This window comes from Poecilia latipinna, unplaced genomic scaffold, assembly GCF_001443285.1.
Source record: "Poecilia latipinna isolate Pla-1442-1.1 unplaced genomic scaffold, P_latipinna-1.0 Scaffold50, whole genome shotgun sequence".
Taxonomy (NCBI): domain Eukaryota; kingdom Metazoa; phylum Chordata; class Actinopteri; order Cyprinodontiformes; family Poeciliidae; genus Poecilia; species Poecilia latipinna.
The window spans coordinates 448350-467723 of NW_015112666.1; the positions used below are offsets into that span (position 1 = coordinate 448350).

The following is a 19374-nucleotide window of genomic DNA, read 5'->3' on the forward strand; positions in this document are numbered from 1 at the left end:
TTCCTGACCACCGATATTCCTGACTCAATGGACAGCAATGGCGCATGTGTGACGTACGATAAATCACGTAATGTCCAGTCCAATAATATATATATCCATCAATGCTGCTGGCGCTCTGTCCTTCTCTCGCACTTCCCGCTACTTAGCAGTGGGTGTCAGGTTACATTGTGTTGCATTCAATGTTGTCGAAAAAAAGAGTGAGTTTCATGCGCTTATGTCCGATTTGCCATAACTATTTATTGAATTCATTGTCGCTAGCTGGGGTGGCAACAGGGGTGGCGAGGCTCTCCTTAGGGGTGGCAACTGCCACCCCATGCCACCCCAGTAGATCCGCCCCTGACTTTAATATTACTGGGATTTCAAGTGATTGGCCAAAACAGAGCAGTGGTTAGTTGTATTGGTTTTTCTTGATAAAAATGTAAAAGTGGTGTGCTTCTGTATTCAGTCAGTTTAACCTGTTATATTTAGCTACCAAATAACTGAAAGTAGTTTTTCTTTTGTTGTTTATTTATTTGAAATAAATATAAAAGTAAAGGGGAGTGAATACTTCATCAGGTTTCTGTTCGCTACGATTCTAACATAGTAAACATCCGATGTTTTGAATTTGTTGAAAAGTGAAATATTAAATTTAACCTTCGTTTTATTCAGATTATTATACAAAATATGAATCACTGCTGCTTTAAACTTCCTTCAGGAACTGAATATTACTGTTATACCCCCTGTTTGTTTTGAAAAGCTCACTTTTTTCATATTTGTTTTTAATAATTTCTTCCACTCTTAGCGGCATGTGGACATCTTTGACCTAGTGTCAGGGATGCAGAAGGAGGCAATGAAGGAGGAGAGACTGGAAAAGGAGAGGAGGAGGGAGATAAAGAGGAAAAAGAGAGTGAAAGAGAGGCAGAAAGAAAGGGAGCCAGAGAAGGAGCTTGACCAAGAAAAGGAGAAAGACGATGAGGAGGTATTACGCAGCATGAGGGGAAATGATTCTGAGTTTCAAATATGGTTTTGGCTTTTAAATCTCACCTTAGGTATTTTTAACGTTTTTACAATAAAGCCTCAAAATGAGAAATGTTTACTTCTTTCTCCTCAAGAGATCCCAAAACTAATCATGGCGCCAAATTAGGACATGAACCCGTCTCCAAGGTCTGGAGAAGCCCAATCAGAGATCTTAAACATCTTCATCAGGCTTGATTGGGGAAAAAGTTGGGAAAATTCTTCTAATGGCTGATTTTTTGTTTTTCTGTATGCAGGCCTCAATATATCATATGAGGTTCACAAAAACCTCACATTTTCGAAAAGCTCTTTCATTTCAATGGATTTGCATTCATCAAGTTGTGAAATTCAGAATGATTCTCCCGCTGCAGCTCAGTCCGTGTGTGTGTCCTTGTTTTTTAGACACAGTGGAGTTCAGGGCCAGAGGCATGAATTTTTTAACCGTTTGAAACTATTGACAGGCTCCCTTTTAGTTTTCTGCATTGTGATGACGACGCTAGGAGACAGAAATGGATATCGAAACGGTGAAAAGTGATCTGAATTCACAGCAGCATGCCTCCCAGGCCTCACGGGATCTGATGAACTCTAGTCACTGTCATGGTTGCAGTTTTCCTCTCTGTCAGTTGATCTGTTCAGATGGAGGTTTACAGCTGAAACTGTCCCATTTTATCTTCTACTGTTTTATAGTTTGGTGTTTTGTTGTAGTTTTAGATAGAATTACACAGCTGTGAAAATATTTACTCTCCTACAGATTTCTTCTGTTTTTTTCATGTGTTAATGAAACAGCAATGCAAACCAACCTCCTGCTGTTATAATGTGACCCAACAGCTGCTTGAGATTGTAAAATCACTGAGGTGGATTTTTGGCAGAATTGTTTAAATTCAGCCATATTTGAGAGTTTTCCAGGATGGAAGTCCTGTTTAATGTCAAATAACCACAAACGGACATTTGTGTTAAAGTCCATACTTTGACTAGGACACCCCAAAACCATCTGGAAGTGGATTTGCTGGTGTGCTGTTGAGCTTAAAGCTGCAAAATCGAGGCCAGACTAAGAGTCGCGATAACTGAATATTTTCCGTCTTCCTGACTTCTGATCACTTCAACAGGAGAAATGTTCCCTGATTTCAAAACTCTGGCCAAAGTGCCTATTGTAATTCCCATCCCCATTGTGGCAGCAGATCTGATTCATCCTCCAGATCAACATCAAAACCCTGAAACATTTGATCACACACAATCAAGCGCCAAATTCAGACGCCACATGCGTATTTTTCTGTAGGTTTGATTTTCTTTTTTAAAACGCTATTAGTTTGAGATGTAAACTTTATTTTCCCAAACGTCTTCAGCTCAAGATGTTTTTTGGTGAACCATGACCAAGTGAGGCCTGCAGAGTTTTGCATGTGGGGCTGATGGAGTAAATACATCTTTGTAACTTTTTAACGTGGAGTGCATCCATAGCAGCTTTCTGAGCGATCACCCATCTCTAAAAGACTCACCTGGTGATGCTGATTTTGCCGATATCATCTTTTTTTTTGCCTGAAAGGTTTCACATGTAGATGTGACCTGGTGGCGGATCTGTCAGGCGGCTCCGTCTCACTGCAGAGCTAAAGTGGCTGAGTTTCAGATCATGCAGCAGTGGATAAGATCCATGGATAATATTGGTCTCTCATGTTATTGGCCAATCAGCAATCATCCAAAATCTAGGAAATTGGGGCCGATTTATTGTTTTTCCAGACGAATAAATGTTGATGACTTTATTCTCATCTGTTCTTAGATTTTTTTTTTGTACATGTTGTGTTGCTTTTTTAGATCTTAGCCAACTTTACGCTGTCAGGCAGGTTCTACCTCATCAGGCCTGTTTGGCTATTAAAACTCAACAAAAAACTACTGGGATATTTAAATTTTTTATGAAGAAATCTGTAAGGGGAGAAATACTTTTGTGATGATTCTGTGTCTAGCTGTCACGTTATGGGTTATTAACATTGCCTATTTTGATTTTTTTTACCACCTGAGTTGTCCCTTACTGTTTTGATTTTGAGCTGTTTAACCCTCTTAAGACCATAATTGTAACTGGGGCGCCTGGTATTTTTCTGATTTTATGGCTGTAAAATTCTCAAAAAATGTGCAATTAGTCTGAATTTTTGCTCTTTTTTCCAGAACAACCTCAGCTTTCAGTATTCAATAGTTATTTAACATTTCTGTCTATTAAAAATTGAGTATAAACAGTTTAAAGAGAAAAAAAACAAAAATCGGAATTGAAATTTTCAGGTTTATTGCTGAACAAAAACTTTCTGATGACAGGGGCAAACAATTTCAGATGAACAATTTCAACTTTCAACTACATTACATAAATGCTGAGAAAACTGTGAAGCCTGGCCTCCAATTTACAAGTTTTAATGCCTGTTTTTTATTAAATTATTTCAGGCGTTTTCATTTTTTGTGGTAGGCTCTAAAGCAGTTCCTCTCAAGATGCAGACAGAATCTCACTCTTGATCCATTCATACTTTATCTATCAGACTTCAGGTTGAAAGGGTCCTGCCCTTCTCCAGTGGTCAGGAGCAAGAGGCAGGGGACACACTGGACAGGTCACCAATCCCTCACTTGGTTGATTTGTTGTTGTTTTCACAATTCATCTTTTGGCAGAGAAAAAAGTCTTGGTGATTTTTATTTTTTTCCTTTTTGCCAAAATCACTTTGGGTAAAAATATTACTTAGGACATTATTTTTGGAAGACCACGATTTTATTTTCAGCATAATAAATAATTATTGCACAAATTATGCAGGAATCAAGATGGAGCTAACAGTTAGCCAATAGCTGTGCAGCATTCATATGACTAACGTTAGCTTGTACAAATATTTTACATAAGCTGGTTATATGTCTCTTATGTTCACTGCCTTCAGACATCAGTCTGAAGGCAGTGAACCTTTATCAGTTTGGTGGATTTTCTTTTAGACATTTCCATAATTTTATGCGCGCCTTCACCTCGTGCTCTGCCGTTTTCTCTCTCTCTCTCGCACCGCTACTCCGTTGATACAACACGGAGCTCCGCAGGGAAATCCCGTAACGAAAATATTTACTCTAATATCTGCTGCAACATGCACATGTGATACATCGTTGGAAAGGTTATTTTATGCACTTTCTAGTACTTTTTGAATTTTTTGAATGCGACCAACTGTTCAGGAGTTACGATACAGAGTAGGTTGGGTGACAAATATGACATATCGGAGAATCTTTCTTGTGATTGGTCAAGCTCATATCAAACTTTCCCGGGTGGCTACCGTAATATATCATATATGCCCTGAAAGCGCAATGTCTCAGCTTTTCTGCACTTTTGGAATTTTTTTGATATGTTGAACTGTTCATAAATTACGGTAATGGGAATTACACATGCGGAATCCTGTCGGCGCCGACAGGTTGGTCATAAGAGGGTTAACGTGATCATTAACCCATTTAATCATGTCGTCTGTATCATGTCTGTTTTCCTCCCTGTTTTCTGTCTTGTCTTCATCAAGTCTGTTTATGTTCCTCACGCGCTGGCGTTCAAGAGATCGTACGCCACAAAGGTAGCAGTATTACATCCTTTCCTGTTGAAAACTCCCTCCACTCCTCGCTCCTCCACTTCTGCACAGTTCGCTGTCGTAACAAGCTGCGTGTTTCTGGCCCACAACTAATAAACGGCGCTCGCTCTCTCACTGCTGGATGCTCTAAAACGTGACTCCTTCCTAAAAGCTCGCTCTACTGGTCACTCTGATGAGACTGCATCTCTGTCTTCCTCTTCCTTCTGACGTTTATGTCGTAAATATTCATCTGTCGTGTGGATTTACTCCAGTGAGCCGACTGGAGCAGCTTGTTCTGCCTCGCTGCCTTTACTCCTTTCTTCTTATTTATGAAAGCTTTTCATGTCCCAGCAAGTCATCTGAAAACGAGAAAATTCCAGCCATTTTTAAATAAGCAAACTGTAATTCATCCTATAAAAGAGCATCTCCAATCTGTGGTTTCTATGGAGTCTGGAAATTTGTGATTTTATTATTTTTCAAGACTAGAAGTACAGAAAAGATGCCGCAGATTTCAATTACCTGAAAGATAGAAATTAGATAAAATTCTATATCACTTAATTTATTACAAATATTGTCTTTTATTTGCTTGTAAAGGATTATTAATCTGGTACAATGAAGTGTTAAAAAAGAATGAGAATAAAGTCATAACATTAGAAAATAAACATGCAATTTTATCAGAATACAAGTTGTCAGATTACGTGAGAAGAAAAGACATTTTAATGATAAAGAATCGTGGATGAGTCCGAATCTCTTTCTTTGAAAAAATTCATTCGTTTGCACAAAATCCTGATAATAATTTGATGCTGATGAGTTAAATTTCATCTTTGTAAAACTTATTCAGAAGTAAGACTTTACAATATACTCAACATTCCTCATTTTAATTTTTAATGCTTTTTGTGTTACTGTTATAAAATTACTACTTCATTCTCCTACTATTATTTTTTTTTCTGGTAATATTACAACTTTATTCTCATGTTATTATGAGTTTACTTTAATTAGCGATTCTGCAAATTGTGGTGTTTAAGCTTATTTACATGTTAATTCAAACCTCGAGATGTTTTTCAGTAAATTTCCGTTCTTTTAGAAAACCAGTCCGGTGAATCCCCGCCTCACCTTCCACCGTCCTGTTTCCCTTTCTGCTGTTGATGTTCTGAAGTTTCAGGCTCCTTCTGCGGCTTCCAGTCTGAAACTTTTATAAAAGAGATTCTCTGAGTCATATTTTCTGTTCTCTACCAGAAAACCTACACAGAGGAGGAGCTGAATGCCAAGCTCACACGCAGAGTCCAGAAAGCCGCCCGGCGACAGGCGAAGCAGGAGGAGCTCAAACGGCTGCATCGCGCGCAGGTACACGGCTCAAAGTAAATCTGTCCTGATGTCATCTCAGGGTTTTAAGCTGAATTATCGGAGCTCCGGCTGCTTTTCTCTTCTCTTTTGCGTCTTGATACCATATGTGCTGTTCAGCGTGACCCAGCTGCTGCGGCCTGAGCCCAGCTGCGTGGCTCATTTAGGAAAGTGTTTGGGATTCGGACCTTCAGGGTTCTGACTCAGCTCTAAGCTGCCTGCTTCCCTCAGGCTGTTTGGCTGTTTTGCCTCGTTTCTGCTCAGCATTTAGTTTTTCCTGTCTGTCACAGCCAAACAGAAAATCTTTCTGCATGCTTATATATGTCAGTATATAAGCATGTTAGAATTTTGAGAGGCAATTTATTTCAGTAATTCAATTTAAAAGGTAAGACTTTGCATATTTTCACACTCACTGCTTTTTTATTTTTTTTTTTACGATGAAAGGGAAACCTGAAATTCGTCTTCTCAGAAAACTGGAATATAAATCATATTTTTAATCCAGACATGTGAACAGTGTCTGCACTCTGGACTGGGCTCCTTTTGCATGAACTCCTGCATCAGTGCATCGTGGCAGGAAGCAGATCAGCCTCTGGTTCTGCTCAGCTGTTCAGGAAGTCCAGCTTGCTTTGATCAGCTCACCTGCATTGGTGGTTCTGGTATCTTGACAACTGGGTTTACATCGGTGTTACCATGGTGATTGAAGCTGGAATGGTTCAGGAAGGGCTTAGTGGGTTTTGCTTCAGAATCCTTTCAGGGCTGTGATTATCCCTCTTGGCTCCACAGCTTTTCCTTCCACTAAACTTTCCATGGACCAGCCTGCAGTGGCTTACCTTCCTTTTGGAGAGTGTTTGATTCCCCACTGAACAACTCATGGCAGCATTCATCCTTGTTGTTTTGTTGTGAAACTGACATTTTCATTGGCTGCAGGCCAGAATCATCAAAATGAACAAAATAAACACTTTAAATATATCACTTTGTGTGTAAAAAGTTCAGCTTTTTGAGTTTTTTAATTTACTGAGATGCAGCCTTATGAATTTAATACCAAACTTTTTGTGTGTGTTGTGGTAGCTGGTACATTTCTGTCTTAATTCATTGCAGCTGTTGTTGCTCATTTTTTCTCCCATTTCCAGCAGCTTTTTTTTTTTTTTTTTTGTACTCTGAATTGCCTTAAGTCCCGTTTAAAACGGCCAGTCCTGGTTCAGTATGGACCATTAGATTCACTTCGACGTTTATGGGATGATGAAGGGCCAGGTTGCATTTCATTCCTCCACAGCTGCAGTGAGATGTACTTTATGAGGTGGATTTATTTAAATATGTGAATTGAATATTTGGCATGTCTGGTCTGTTCCTTCCTCTGAGCCGTTAATTCTTGATATGTCTGCGCAGATCATCCAGAGGCAGCTGGAGCAGGTGGAGGAGAAGCAGCGGCAGCTGGAGGAGCGCGGTGTCGCCGTGGAGAAAGCACTGCGGGGAGAAGCAGGTAACAACTTATTAAACTTTCATACTCGCTCATTTTTACCAGCTTATCTTTTAATATCACCACAAATTCGACATGACATCGGCAGTTAGAAAGCTAATTGCTGTCACCACTTTTATTATTTGCTTTTTATTAATATTTTAAAGGGATTTTTTCATGCCTGACAGTTAAATCTCCTTTCACAGTCGGCGTCCCACTGGTTCCCCCATCCAAGACCTCATTTTATCTTCATGTCATTATCGGTTAAACCTTTTATAGATGCTCCAAAGGGAATAACAGTGATATCTGAAAACCTGAAAACCACACAATCCGCCGCTGCAGTCATGATTCTCACGCCGCTGTCCACATTTACAGTTTATTTAGTTCTACCAATGTAAAATCAGACAGAAAATGAAACTGCTGTTGATCTTAAAATCATGTTGGCAAGTGGCTATCACAGACAATCTGTAACACAATGTATTACTTCCACTGTCTAGAGGGCGTATCATCATTTTCTTTTCAGTTAGCTTGTAGCTCAAACAAATTATCTTCCAGGAGTGTCCTCAGGTGTCCTCAGGTGTCCTCAGGTGTCCTCAGGTGTCCTCAGGTGTCCTCAGGTGTCCACAGGTGTCCACAGGTGTCCTCAGGTGTCCTCAGGTGTCCTCAGGTGTCCTGTATGTTCCAGATGTGTCCTGGATCTGAAATATCTGGTCCAGATCTTCAGAAGCCTGTTGAAGCAGGGACGCCTACATTGTTTTGTTTACGCCAATACTAACATAAAGTTACTTAAATCTTTTCCATTTTCCAGCAGCCAGATTTATGTCTCCCATCCAATATTCATACAATCAGATGTTGCAATGTATTTTAACATGTGCACTGCTTTACTCTCTTAAAGGCTTGTATAAAGGTACTTGTACATTACCCAAACAGCACAAAAGAAGATCAGGTATCAGATCTACTTGGGTTTCCGTTTTGCACACTGTCATGTTGTCTCCATCTGTGGTGACACACAGCAGCAGTTCTCCATCTCCAAACATGTTGATCTCTGTTTGTTCATCACATGTGTGCCATCGTCGAAGTGCAGCGCTGCATGCGATCAGGAGAATGTGTGTCCCCACATAGATTTGTCTGTGCTCAATCTGGATGCTTAGCCGCTCGCTGCCTCTTAATGAGGAGAGTTTCTGCACCTTGATCAATCTCTAAACTGCAAACAGAATGTTTGGCATCCAGTTTGCCAGTTAGAACTTTGGCAGCTTCTTCTGTTTTAGAAGAGTCTCTGCAAATATCTTTGTGAAATGCTGCAGATATTTGCTGAGATTTGTTTGGAGCCCTCTGAAGCTTATCTGTTAAAACTGGTTTCCACAGTTAGTTTGTCATCCAAACTAACCTCAAACTGAATTTCTTCAATACATTTGACTCTAAAACTGAACAAAAATTCACCCCATAAACAGCAATACAGCAAATCTATGCAACTTTCTGTTTAATATATCTGGTAAATGCAAGTTTGCGTTGATTCCTGCACTGCAGAACACACTGTGGTGCGTCCTGCCCAACTCTCTTTGTTCTGAGTGTCGCTGCAGCGTGTCTGTGTGTTTGCATGACATGCTGTTGAAGATTTTTGGTCTGTGTGTTTGTGTTTGGATGCCCAGTTTGGGGTCGTGTAAAGTAACTCCTATCTCTAATCTACCCTGTCATTGTAGACTATTGGGGAGATTCTAATTACAGTGAAATCCTGGACTTGCATCTGGGCGGTATGTATTTCAAATCTGTCGCTTTAAAACTAATCCAATAGCTAACCCAAGCTCTCCTTCCCCTATTTGTTTTACTACTTGAGCTTTGTACCCCACATGTCTACCTTTAGTGTCTGGTGGCTTTTTAGCCTTTGCACTGTTCGTGCTCCTTAACCTCTCCACCTTCATCCCTCGCTGGGTTTCTAGTCGGGACACTTGTCACACCAGAGATCAGACACTGTTTTTATAAAGATCATGAAGTTATGAATAAGGAATGAGGGAATAGAAGATTAGCTGCTATGTGTCAGTCCTTGTTATGCAGATTGTTCAGTACAGACGGCAGCAGGAATCTGAGCAAAATGCACAAGGAGACGCTGACAACCATACAACAGCAAAATACTAAAACATTATTTTATGGCTGCAGGAATCTATTTTAAATAGAAAAGGAGGCATGCCCCAATGAGGATTTGTTTTTGTCCCAGTCTGGAATTCATTTTGAGTCGATACATTTATTGCATCTTTAAAGCCATAAATAAATACCATAAAAAACACATTACAGTTAAACAAATTGTGAGCAGAGTGCAGAGCTCCTGACATGCAGACATGAATGTACCTAAAGATAGTCAAAGCCACAGACTGAGGATATGTCAAATATGGGACGTTGAGAGAAGACTGCATCTAAAGTTAGAGCCATAGATGTCAACTATGACATCTATAGATGTCAACTATGACATCTATAGATGGATAGAATAGAGTAGAAATAACTGTTATTATCCCACAGAGTGAAGATGCAGGTGTAACAGCTGCATCAAGACATGTAGGATCCACTGAAGGTCCAAAAGTGTTAAATAAATATATATACACACACACAACAACAACAATAATAATATACAGTACATGATTATAACATATAATATTGTGTAGTTATTAATAGAAATACTCTCAATCCAAGGGATGATGTGCAAATGAGGTTTTGTTTACTGTACATAATATTTATGTGTTGAACATTAAAAAGACAACAGCGTGTTTAGAGTGCAGTATATCAGAAAAACAGATGTGCAGCAACAGCAGAAATGTTATGTAAAATGAGCAGAAGCAGAATAAATGACTGTTTGGTGCCAGCAGGGATGTAAACACTGATTTAGTTTGTTATAAAGTCTAACAGCTGCTGGGAGGAAAGATCGACAGAGATTCCTAAATGTTTGGCATCAGATTCACAGTTTGATTCTGATGCCAGATTCAAACTGAAGGTAACCAACATGAGGTTCGTTGCAGTAAGTCATACCTGTAAGGCTCACTGGAGATCTGCTGGACAACGTCACCGGCAGGACGTTTTGTCATAAACTCATAAAAAATCACCGATTGAGACCCCAGTTTGATGCTCAGGAGAGTTTTACTGTCTAAACTCTGTCAGCCAATCATGCAGCAGCCACACGGTTTCCTGCTCAGCAACATAAATGTGTGTATTTTTCTGGGTCTGTTTATAATAGAAGCACTTTTTACAACCCTGTTTGCCCCAAACGGCTCCGAGTTTTGGATGCATATAATTCCTCCGACAGGATTGGTAAATAACATGTATATATATTTTTTACCAATCCTGTCATGGACCGACAGAAGGGATTGATCTACAGATAGGATTGATCTTTTCTTTTCTTTCATCATTTTAAATTTTAAAACCAGGAATTGAAATGGATGCCTTATCTTTTAAAGGGATTATTTAAAAATAAATCAAAGACACCAGACTATGTTACGAAGGGGATTTTTGATACATGAGCTCTAAGCTACCTGTTTGGGTTGACTCTAAAATTTATATTCTTGTGATTAAATTTATCCAATTACTCCAGTTTTCCAGTTTGTTTCATCTCAGCCCTCCGTTAATTCATTTACATATTTAAGATAGAATATGTAAATTGGAAATGCACATGAAATTCAGCCCTCCTTCACACACACACACACACACACGCACACACACACACACACACACTACAAAAGTCTTATATAACCTCCATGAACTGGCTGGTCTGGCTCTGTGCTGCTGTACTTCTGCTTTATATCCCCAATAGTTGCTTCCTCATTCCTGCTCAGTTGCTTCACTCCGAGTGTTTCTGTTCTCCGTCCTGATAGATCAGTGTTTTAACCCTTTAACGGCGGCAGCTGAGTCTGAAGTGTAGTTGCAACATGGAAGCCCATCTGGGTTAAGACTTGATGTTGTCTGTTGCTGTCGTGTTGCGGAGGAATCCATCTTTTTCTCCTCATGCGTTCTGTGAGCTCAGCAGTGTTTTTGAGAGAGGCCAGTAGTTTGATTTCGAGTCGTGGAATCTCAGCGAGAGCCGGGAGACGTGTGTGTTTCCTCAGGTTTGTGTGGGATTTGTGTGTTTTCATCCTGCTGCTTGTTGACAGGTGATTGTGTGGAGATTTTAAAGGTGAGCATTTTAATGTTCCTCGCTGTATCCGCTTGACCAGAGGCGTGCCGTTTCATCTCTTTACAACCAGCTTGTTTTCCCATTTAACTGTTGGGCTCATGCACTATGCATGAATGCTGAACAGAGTTTTTCAGTCAACATAATTTATAAAACACTTCAAAAACAGCAGAGCTGAAATAAGAGTAAGAAGAATAAAAAAATATTAGAAATGAAACAAAGTAGTTAACAGTTAAACACAAGTGAAAGTATCATTAAGAGCAAAAGAGCGATCAGGTGAAGCAGTCCGATCCCAACTGAGATGGATTAGTTTGAAACCCAAACCAAATGGTGCATCTTAAAATAAGGTTTTTTTATTTATAATCAGGGTTCATTGCATAATTTGAAACTCAAAAAGTTTATGTCTGAATCCCTCCGGCATCCTGCAGGTTTTTAGTTCTCTACCTGGTGGTAGTAACAAACTTTTCAGCTTGTCAATGTTCCTCTTAGGCCTCCAGTGAGCCATCTTTGGATCCAGGTGTGTTAAACCAGGGAGAGAATAAAACATGCAGGACGCCGGCCCTCCAGGACCCACTTTGGGCTCCACTGCTCCACTTCATCACCAGTAAACACAACAATCCAAAGAAGATGTTAAAATAATGGAACTGACTGTAGGAGAACCAGGAATCACACAGTTCACTCTGTTACCAAGACAACCGGACGCCTGTTGCTATGGCGTCTGTAGTGTGTGTAGTTGATTAACTGCTGTTACGTTTTAGCCCTGCAGGTGATACAGGAACCATTTACTTGTTTTCCTTTAGATTTAGTTTTCCATAAAAATGGAATCAGATGAGTTAATTATTCCTGTTCAGATAAAAATCTATTGAGCATGCATTTCCAAAAATATTTGCATAATTTGAGGAAGCCATTAAAAAGCCATTAAGACTCCAGTCTTTCCAAAGCACATATTCTAGTCTGCAGCTTTTCTCTTTTCTCTGTGATAGTCTCTTGTCATTATTATCCAACATTCAGGCCTTAAAACTCTTCAACCACCAGCCGTAAAACCTGCTAACTACGTCCCACACAATCAGCTCCGCATCCTGATCGAATTGTCTGAACAACATGCTTTACCTTCATTATTTGGACTTTAATTAAAGGAGCCCATGCTGTTTACAATCGTTCCTCTTTTCTTTGGAAAATCTCTTCACTGAAAGCAAATTAGAAAAATAAATCCCAATTTGCACTTCAAAAGTCTCCAAACTTCAAAAGTCTGGCAACACATTAGGGTGGGTGGTCTAAACGTGTTCAGGCAGGTATTTACCCAGAGAGGCTCTTTAAAGACAAAGCAATTATCAGTGTGTGTGTGAACGCCATGGATACCCTGGTGATCAGTAGCGGCTGGAGTAATGGTGTTAAATTATTTTATGTGCTTTGATAAACACTGACCATATGTTGTAGGCTATTTCCATTTTATTACTGACACAGGGAGCTGCCACCTAATTGAAGTTTATCTGTGGAGCTGCAAATGGAAGATCAAACGGGAGGCTTATTTTTTCCAGCTCGGTTGTGTGGATTTGTTGTTTTCACTTGTTTCCCTTCTGTGTTTTTACCCTTTTTCATTTTTCACACCACAGCTTATCTCTCCCAGCTCTTCTCTGTAGGGGATTGGTCTTCTCCTCCATATCTCTGTCCTCTGTTGACTTTTCTCCTTGATATTTTCTTCCTTACCTCCTTCCCCTTCCTTCCCCATCTTTGTGCTTTTGTGGTGTCCTGTTCTTTCTTCTACATTATCCTCTCATGCTTCCTTCTCCTTGGCTTCTGCACCATCTGTGTCCCTCCCTCTCATTACTTCCCCCCGTCTTGTGGAAGTTGAGCCCTTTGTGGGGGTGCCTCGCCGGAGACCGCTCTCCCTCTGCCCTTGCTGTTCCTCTGAAGGTAACGCCACCTTGCTGCATGTTTCCAGAGTTGTGGCAGGTCGCCTTCTCAGTCGTAAGGCTCTCCAGCTCTGGGTTACTTTGTTTCCCCTAATGTTTGACTTCAGTTACTCACAATAACAGAAACGATAGCAACACGTCAGAGTACCAAACGTTAGTGGTGATGCTGCTAAAGTTTAAACATATCAGTAAAGCAGACACAAGGAATGCTAAAGAGGAAGTGTTGTCCAAACACTGTTAACATCAACATGAAAAGTTCAGTCAGTCTCCAAGTAACGGCTGCAGGTGTTTGTTCAATAACTGTATTGAACAAACACCTTGGTGGTGTTGCTCATGCAGCAGCGTCTGACATGTCCTCCAAAATGGCCGACGTCTGAGTAGAACCACACAGTTACACAATGAAAAGTAATTATATTATTTTTACTGCAAATGTTCAACAGCAATTAAACACAATCCAGGGTTGAGTATTTCCCAGCAAATTTAAAATGTTGCCTGAGGAAATATTTCCCTGCTTTAGTTGTGAAACTCTGCAGTCCAATCAAGGGGAAAACTATCCAGACATGTTTTTAATCAACAGCATGTTTCTTTTTGCTGTTTGGCTAATCTGTATTTATCCCATTTTTGCTGTTGCTGTTGGGAATTGTGCCCTTTAAATATGCATATTCTTTCTTCAGTATGAATACCTGGAAGCTCACAGACAAGTGTGTATTTGAGGACTGAAAAAGTTGCATGCTGTGACAGTTTGACATCAGATCTTACCCAGAGCAAGTCTTAAAGTTTAATGCACCGCCTGGTTTGTCTCTGTATCTAACAGCTGTGAGACGTAACTCTGCCTGAGTGTGAGGAAACCAGTGTGTTTCTGTGTTTCTGTGGTTGTTTTTGCTGTTTTGTCCCAGATTTTAACAGTTTATGCTGAGGGTTGTTGGTGGTGGACCTTTTCTGTGGTTTAGGAATGAAAAGATGCAGACTATGTTAGAAAGATCAGTTTTGATTTGGTAATTGTTCTGCTTTCAGTTTGATGCGCTGTTCCTCAGCTGTGTCCGTCTCTGTTTCTGTCAATAGCTCAGCTCCATCCTGGAGACCACAGCCATGCCGTTTATTTGTGTACGACGTTTTTTTTCCTTTTCATTTTGCAAGAGTCTCCTCTAACCCAGCTAAGTATGTCATGCTGCGTCAAGGGTTCCCTTCTGGTGTTTGATTGAAACTCCTCGGCTCCACCTGCTGCAGGGAGATGAATGAAAAGTTTCATCACACCAGCATCAGACCTCCCCAGGCATGCTGCATAGACCGCTCTTTGCAGAACAAAGCAGGAATGAAGTCGGAGATTGTGGCTGTTCTGAATGCAGTGCATGACGCCGGTGGCTCTGACCATGCTTTCCCCTGAGGCAGACTCGATACGAGGGCTGAGTCATTTCATGAACATTTTAAACTTTTAGTAGAACATGTGCAAAGAGTAGATGTATTTCTTACTTTCTGCCCTCTAACTGCTGAGCATTAATGGGGTCTAAAAGGTTTTGTTCCAACTTGTGGGGCTTTATGTGAAACATTTGTGGAAATTTTACATAGACTCTACTTTTTTTTTTTTTTTAAGATTTAGGATGGTAAATAATGTCCAGACTTGTTCCACCTTCTTAATGTGATGCAGCTCCTGCTGTTCTACTGGGAAACAAACAGATTTGTTTGTACGAAGCAAACTAGTATTTTATGTTCTTCAGCTTGATAAAAAGCATTTTTAAAATAATTTTCAGCTTTTGAGCATCTAAAGGTTTTGACTAGTATTTAGTCTCTTCTAATCCACTTTGACAGAATTATCAGTTAATCTGCAGAAGAATAACCCCAGATCATGATGCTACCACCTCCGTGTTTCACAGCAGGTATCAGGTTCTTCTTTGTGCCGCTTGGCAGACAAACATTTTACAGCAGCTCTTTATGCAACACGTTTGCTTATTCTGAGTTGAACTGTAAATGGATCTAAATCACTTTAAAGGTGGAAAATGTTTGGAAATGATTTATTGTGGTTTTTATTTTCTCAAAAACAAGCAGTTCATTATTTTCTTGTTCTTTTCAAACTTTTAAGACTAAGTTTAAAAAGAAGACTAAAATCTTCGAGGAGGGGCGGCTGTATGTAGCACACTGGCCAAACTGGGTAACACAAACTCAATATGGTAACAACAGGTGGTTGTGTGTGTGTGTGGGTGTGTGTGAATGTGGGCTGTTTGCTCTTAGTGTGTACACTAAGCAGAAGTGTACACATCCACTACAACCATGGGCTCTTCCCCCGCTCTGCGTGCCATCATCGTCATGTATGGCCCGACTGAGCACGCTGGTGTCAGTTCCTCCTTCCACCAACCATTCCTCAGCAAGGACACCCGGCTTGGCTGTCTCTGTGCCTGTCTCGGCCCCCGTCTGTGTAACATCCCGACCTCTGGTCGCCCTGTCCTCACCTTCTGCTCCCGTCCTCCAGGTATGAGCAAGAAGGACGACCCGAAGCTGATGCAGGAGTGGTTCAAGCTGGTGCAGGAGAAGAACGCCCTGGTCCGCTATGAGTCAGAACTCATGATATTGTAAGTAAATTATTGTGCAAAAACTATTTATGTTATCAAACTGTTTTGCATCCACAGAAGACACAGTTTACACTGGAATATGGAGACGGTTTTGTGTTAATCTTTTTTCATTTTTTGTTTTTACTACCTGAAAAAAACTAATTAAAATCTTATTGTGCTGTTGTCATTTTACATTTTACAACACCACTCAGACCTGAGAAATTAAAGCATTTATGGTTGGCCATAAACATGATGTAAAAGTGTTGCTAAGCAGAACCGTTTTTCATCATTTTTAGGAGATTTATGAGGGAATTTTATGACTCCACCTCAGTGTGTCTAAGCTTTTTGCCTCAAAGGCCAAAATTGGGAAATTTAAGCAACTTGTGGACCATCCATTAAATTAAAGGCAAAAATGTGTTTTTTGTGACTTTTAAATTTTGGGGGGTTGTTTGTTGTACTTGCTCAACAGTAAACAAAATGTTAATGAAATCTGTCTTTGAATGTCCCTAATTGGTAAAAATACTCCACAAATCTCTTCTTAATAAAGAGGTTTGAATATAAATACAATCTCATGGGAAATCCAAGTCTTCTTGTTTGCAGTTTGTCACAAACCACCAAACATGCAGAAGAAGGCTCTCTGCTCAGATGAGTGGAGCTTTTGGCCCCTGACCACGTCATCCCAGTGGTTAAACATGGTGGTGGCAGCATCATGCTGTGGGGATGGTTTTCTCCAGCAGGAAGACGGTTGCAGAAGACCTGAGATTGGGATGGAGGTTCACCTTCATCACCTTGTTCACCTTGTTCNAAATGAAAATTAGCACATTCTTCTTTGATTTACAATTTTGACTTCGAATGATTCACTTCATGCTAAAGAGCCCCCTGGTGGTTGAAGAAAAATACACAGAAAAGCCGCCCAGGGCTAAGCCGCATGGTTCAAAGCTTAGGGAAAAAGTAGCGGCTTTTCATCTGGAAAATACGTACCGTAGGTGAAATTGGATAATTTCCACGGCACAGTGGTTGAAAAACACTGATTTAAAGGGACACGTATAAACTCAACGACAGTAGAAGAAGGAAATTTCAGCTTTAATATAATTTGTGTTTGATTTGTTTACATTTTCTCCAGATTCTGATTTTTTTGTTTTATTAATCTCAAATAAAACTTCTGGTTTGAGAAGGTCTGTAGATCAACGCAGCCTTCAGACGGCTCCAGGTCTCAGCAGCCGGCTGCTAATGTCTGCAATAATAAAGATGTTTCACTGTCAGCCAATAAATATCATCTTCCCCGGAGTCCTGAACCGGGGCGGCTCAGCGGATCATCAAACCGTCAGGGTTTATTCTGTTCATTTTTCATCTAATCTCTGCTTTCTTTTATGAGAATGCAATTCAACTTGCTACCTATTTACTGAAATAACTATTATATTCTTAAACAAACTCATTCACTTATGGTTTTATCTTGTTACATGTTCTGAAAGCTTCTGGATTAAATCTGTCTTGCTTTGAAGAACTAAGAATTGTTTATTTAACAAAAGTGAGTAAATTTGCTTGGAATCTGCTGGATTTTTACGGCCTTGGACAAGATTTCACACCCTCTGAATTATTCATGTTGAAGCCACAAACTTCAGTTTGTTGTCATTAGATTTTATGACAGAACAGTGTAATTATTCAGAGCTGGGAGAATGTTCTCCCCCCAGCCTGAGCTGGAGCTGGAGATCTGATCTGCATAAAGTTTCACTTCCATCACACTGTCCAGGTTTCATTTCTAACACAGTTTTGCTTTACTTTGTGTTGATCTATTAAATAAACTCTCAAAACCATGATTTGAAGTTTGCTCTGCTTATCAGATACATTTTCTTTTAAACTTTTTATCATGTTTTGTCATGTTAAAGCCTCAAACTTATTTCTTCTTCTGTGGTTCTGTGTCAAAGTGCCAGAGAGCTGGAGCTGGAGGACCGGCAGAGTCGGCTGCAGCAGGAGCTCCGGGAGCGAATGGCTGTGGAAGGTGAAAACTGCAGCCAAATGCTGTTGGTTTTAATATAATACGAGTTAAAACAACATTTAATTTCCTTTTGGCGTCAATAAAGTATGTTTAATCAAATTGAATTAAGATTCATTTTATTTAAAATAGAACTGAAAACAACATATTTAAACTGCTCCATAGTTTTTAAGCATCTCAACTTGTCAGATAAATGCTTTATCATTTATTTGATAGATTTGAATCTGTTGAGATTAGGGCTGCAACTACTTTAGTAATCAATTAATCAGGATAAAACTTGCCACATTCTACAGATTTTTCATTTAACCTTTTTATGCAATATTACAAATACATTAACAGAAGCAAATAAACATATGGTTCAATTATTTTTTTAAATAAGAAAATGGCAGCATTCCTGTAGTAAATCCTAACCAGGTGAAGCTATAACTGCCACTTTAGGAGTTTTGGCTAAAACATATTTACATACAAAGGTGTTTATAATCTTATATGCAAAATGTATGTGTGTGTTTTGTACAGTTTTGGTTTAATTACAGCTCCGAGTGTTTTTACAGCAAATTGCCTGTTTGGAGTTTGTATATTACTCTAAAACCATTAATCAGTTACTAAGTTAGGTGACGATTATTTCAATAATCACAATTAATCAGATTAACAGTTTCAGCCCTAATTGAGATGCTCCTGGTTTGTTGGTCACTTCCTGAACTCTGGATGTTTTTGTAAATCTCTTCCACTTTTCTCTCCTCAGACCACCTGAAAACCGAGAAGGAGCTGGCTCAGGAAAAGCAGATCCTGAATGAAATGCTGGAGGTGGTGGAGCAGCGCGACGCCCTGGTGGCCCTGCTGGAGGAGCAGAGACTTCGGGAAAAGGAGGAGGACAAGGACCTGGAGGCAGTCATGCTCTCTAAGGGATTCAGCCTGAACTGGGCCTGAAAGCTGACACACACACACACACACACACATACATACATGCACATACATACACACACACACACACACACACATACATACATGCACATACATACACACACACACACACACACACACAAGGTTTGTCTCGTCAAGCAGCAGCGCAAACTCCACTCAAGTCGTCTGAAGATAGACACGAGCAAACGATCCGGAACTGTCACACCTACAGCACTGAATGTGTAGATCTGTTTCCAACACAACAAACTCGCCACGGCTGCCTCTGACACTGACGCAGCGTTCCAGATCCCCGCCTGAAGGCGGTCCAACTTAATCACTCTGCAGTTGGGTTCCTCTCCCTCTGTGTGGGAGGAGAGCCGAGTTCATGTTCACTAGTTTATCATCGCAGCCTTGAAGAGGATCCTTTCAGGCCCGCAGGGACAATGTGTGGAGACTTTATAAAGGGAAGAATCAGTTCAGTCCTGCTGATGTAAAGACATTGTAAAGTTTTTGTGTATAGATGTGTTGAAC

At 40.1% G+C, this 19374-nt stretch overlaps 1 protein-coding gene and 2 long non-coding RNA genes across 10 annotated transcripts in view; 1 reads left to right on the top strand and 2 right to left on the bottom strand.

Annotated features, from left to right (window-relative positions):
* The window catches only part of LOC106958930 (uncharacterized), a 33289-nt gene extending 29379 nt beyond the window's left edge, over window positions 1-3910 (bottom strand). The window contains exon 1 of the long non-coding RNA XR_001427254.1: window positions 2314-3910. This is a non-coding gene — a long non-coding RNA (uncharacterized LOC106958930). The remainder of the gene's footprint in view (window positions 1-2313) is intronic.
* mical3a (microtubule associated monooxygenase, calponin and LIM domain containing 3a) overlaps window positions 1-19335 on the top strand; it is an 80137-nt gene extending 60802 nt beyond the window's left edge. For 3 of the 8 annotated variants that reach the window (XM_015050998.1, XM_015051031.1, XM_015051037.1), the window contains 10 exons: window positions 782-958; window positions 4503-4553; window positions 5784-5891; window positions 7275-7368; window positions 13343-13408; window positions 14470-14511; window positions 15872-15971; window positions 17876-17949; window positions 18686-18898; window positions 18963-19335. In XM_015050998.1, the coding sequence (XP_014906484.1) occupies window positions 782-958; window positions 4503-4553; window positions 5784-5891; window positions 7275-7368; window positions 13343-13408; window positions 14470-14511; window positions 15872-15971; window positions 17876-17949; window positions 18686-18870 (897 nt within the window). In that variant the 3' untranslated portion in view covers window positions 18871-18898; window positions 18963-19335. Of the gene's footprint in view, window positions 1-781; window positions 959-4502; window positions 4554-5783; window positions 5892-7274; window positions 7369-8239; window positions 8291-9044; window positions 9096-13342; window positions 13409-14469; window positions 14512-15871; window positions 15972-17875; window positions 17950-18685; window positions 18904-18962 lie in introns of all 8 variants that reach the window. The other 5 variants (XM_015051016.1, XM_015051049.1, XM_015051007.1 and 2 more) reach the window with 4 other exon arrangements.
* LOC106958926 (uncharacterized) lies at window positions 9734-19051 on the bottom strand. The gene is made up of 2 exons (XR_001427250.1): window positions 18979-19051; window positions 9734-11057 (listed from the first exon to the last, which is right to left on the bottom strand). It is a non-coding gene; the product is annotated as an uncharacterized LOC106958926 (long non-coding RNA).
* Window positions 19336-19374: the final 39 nt, after the last annotated feature.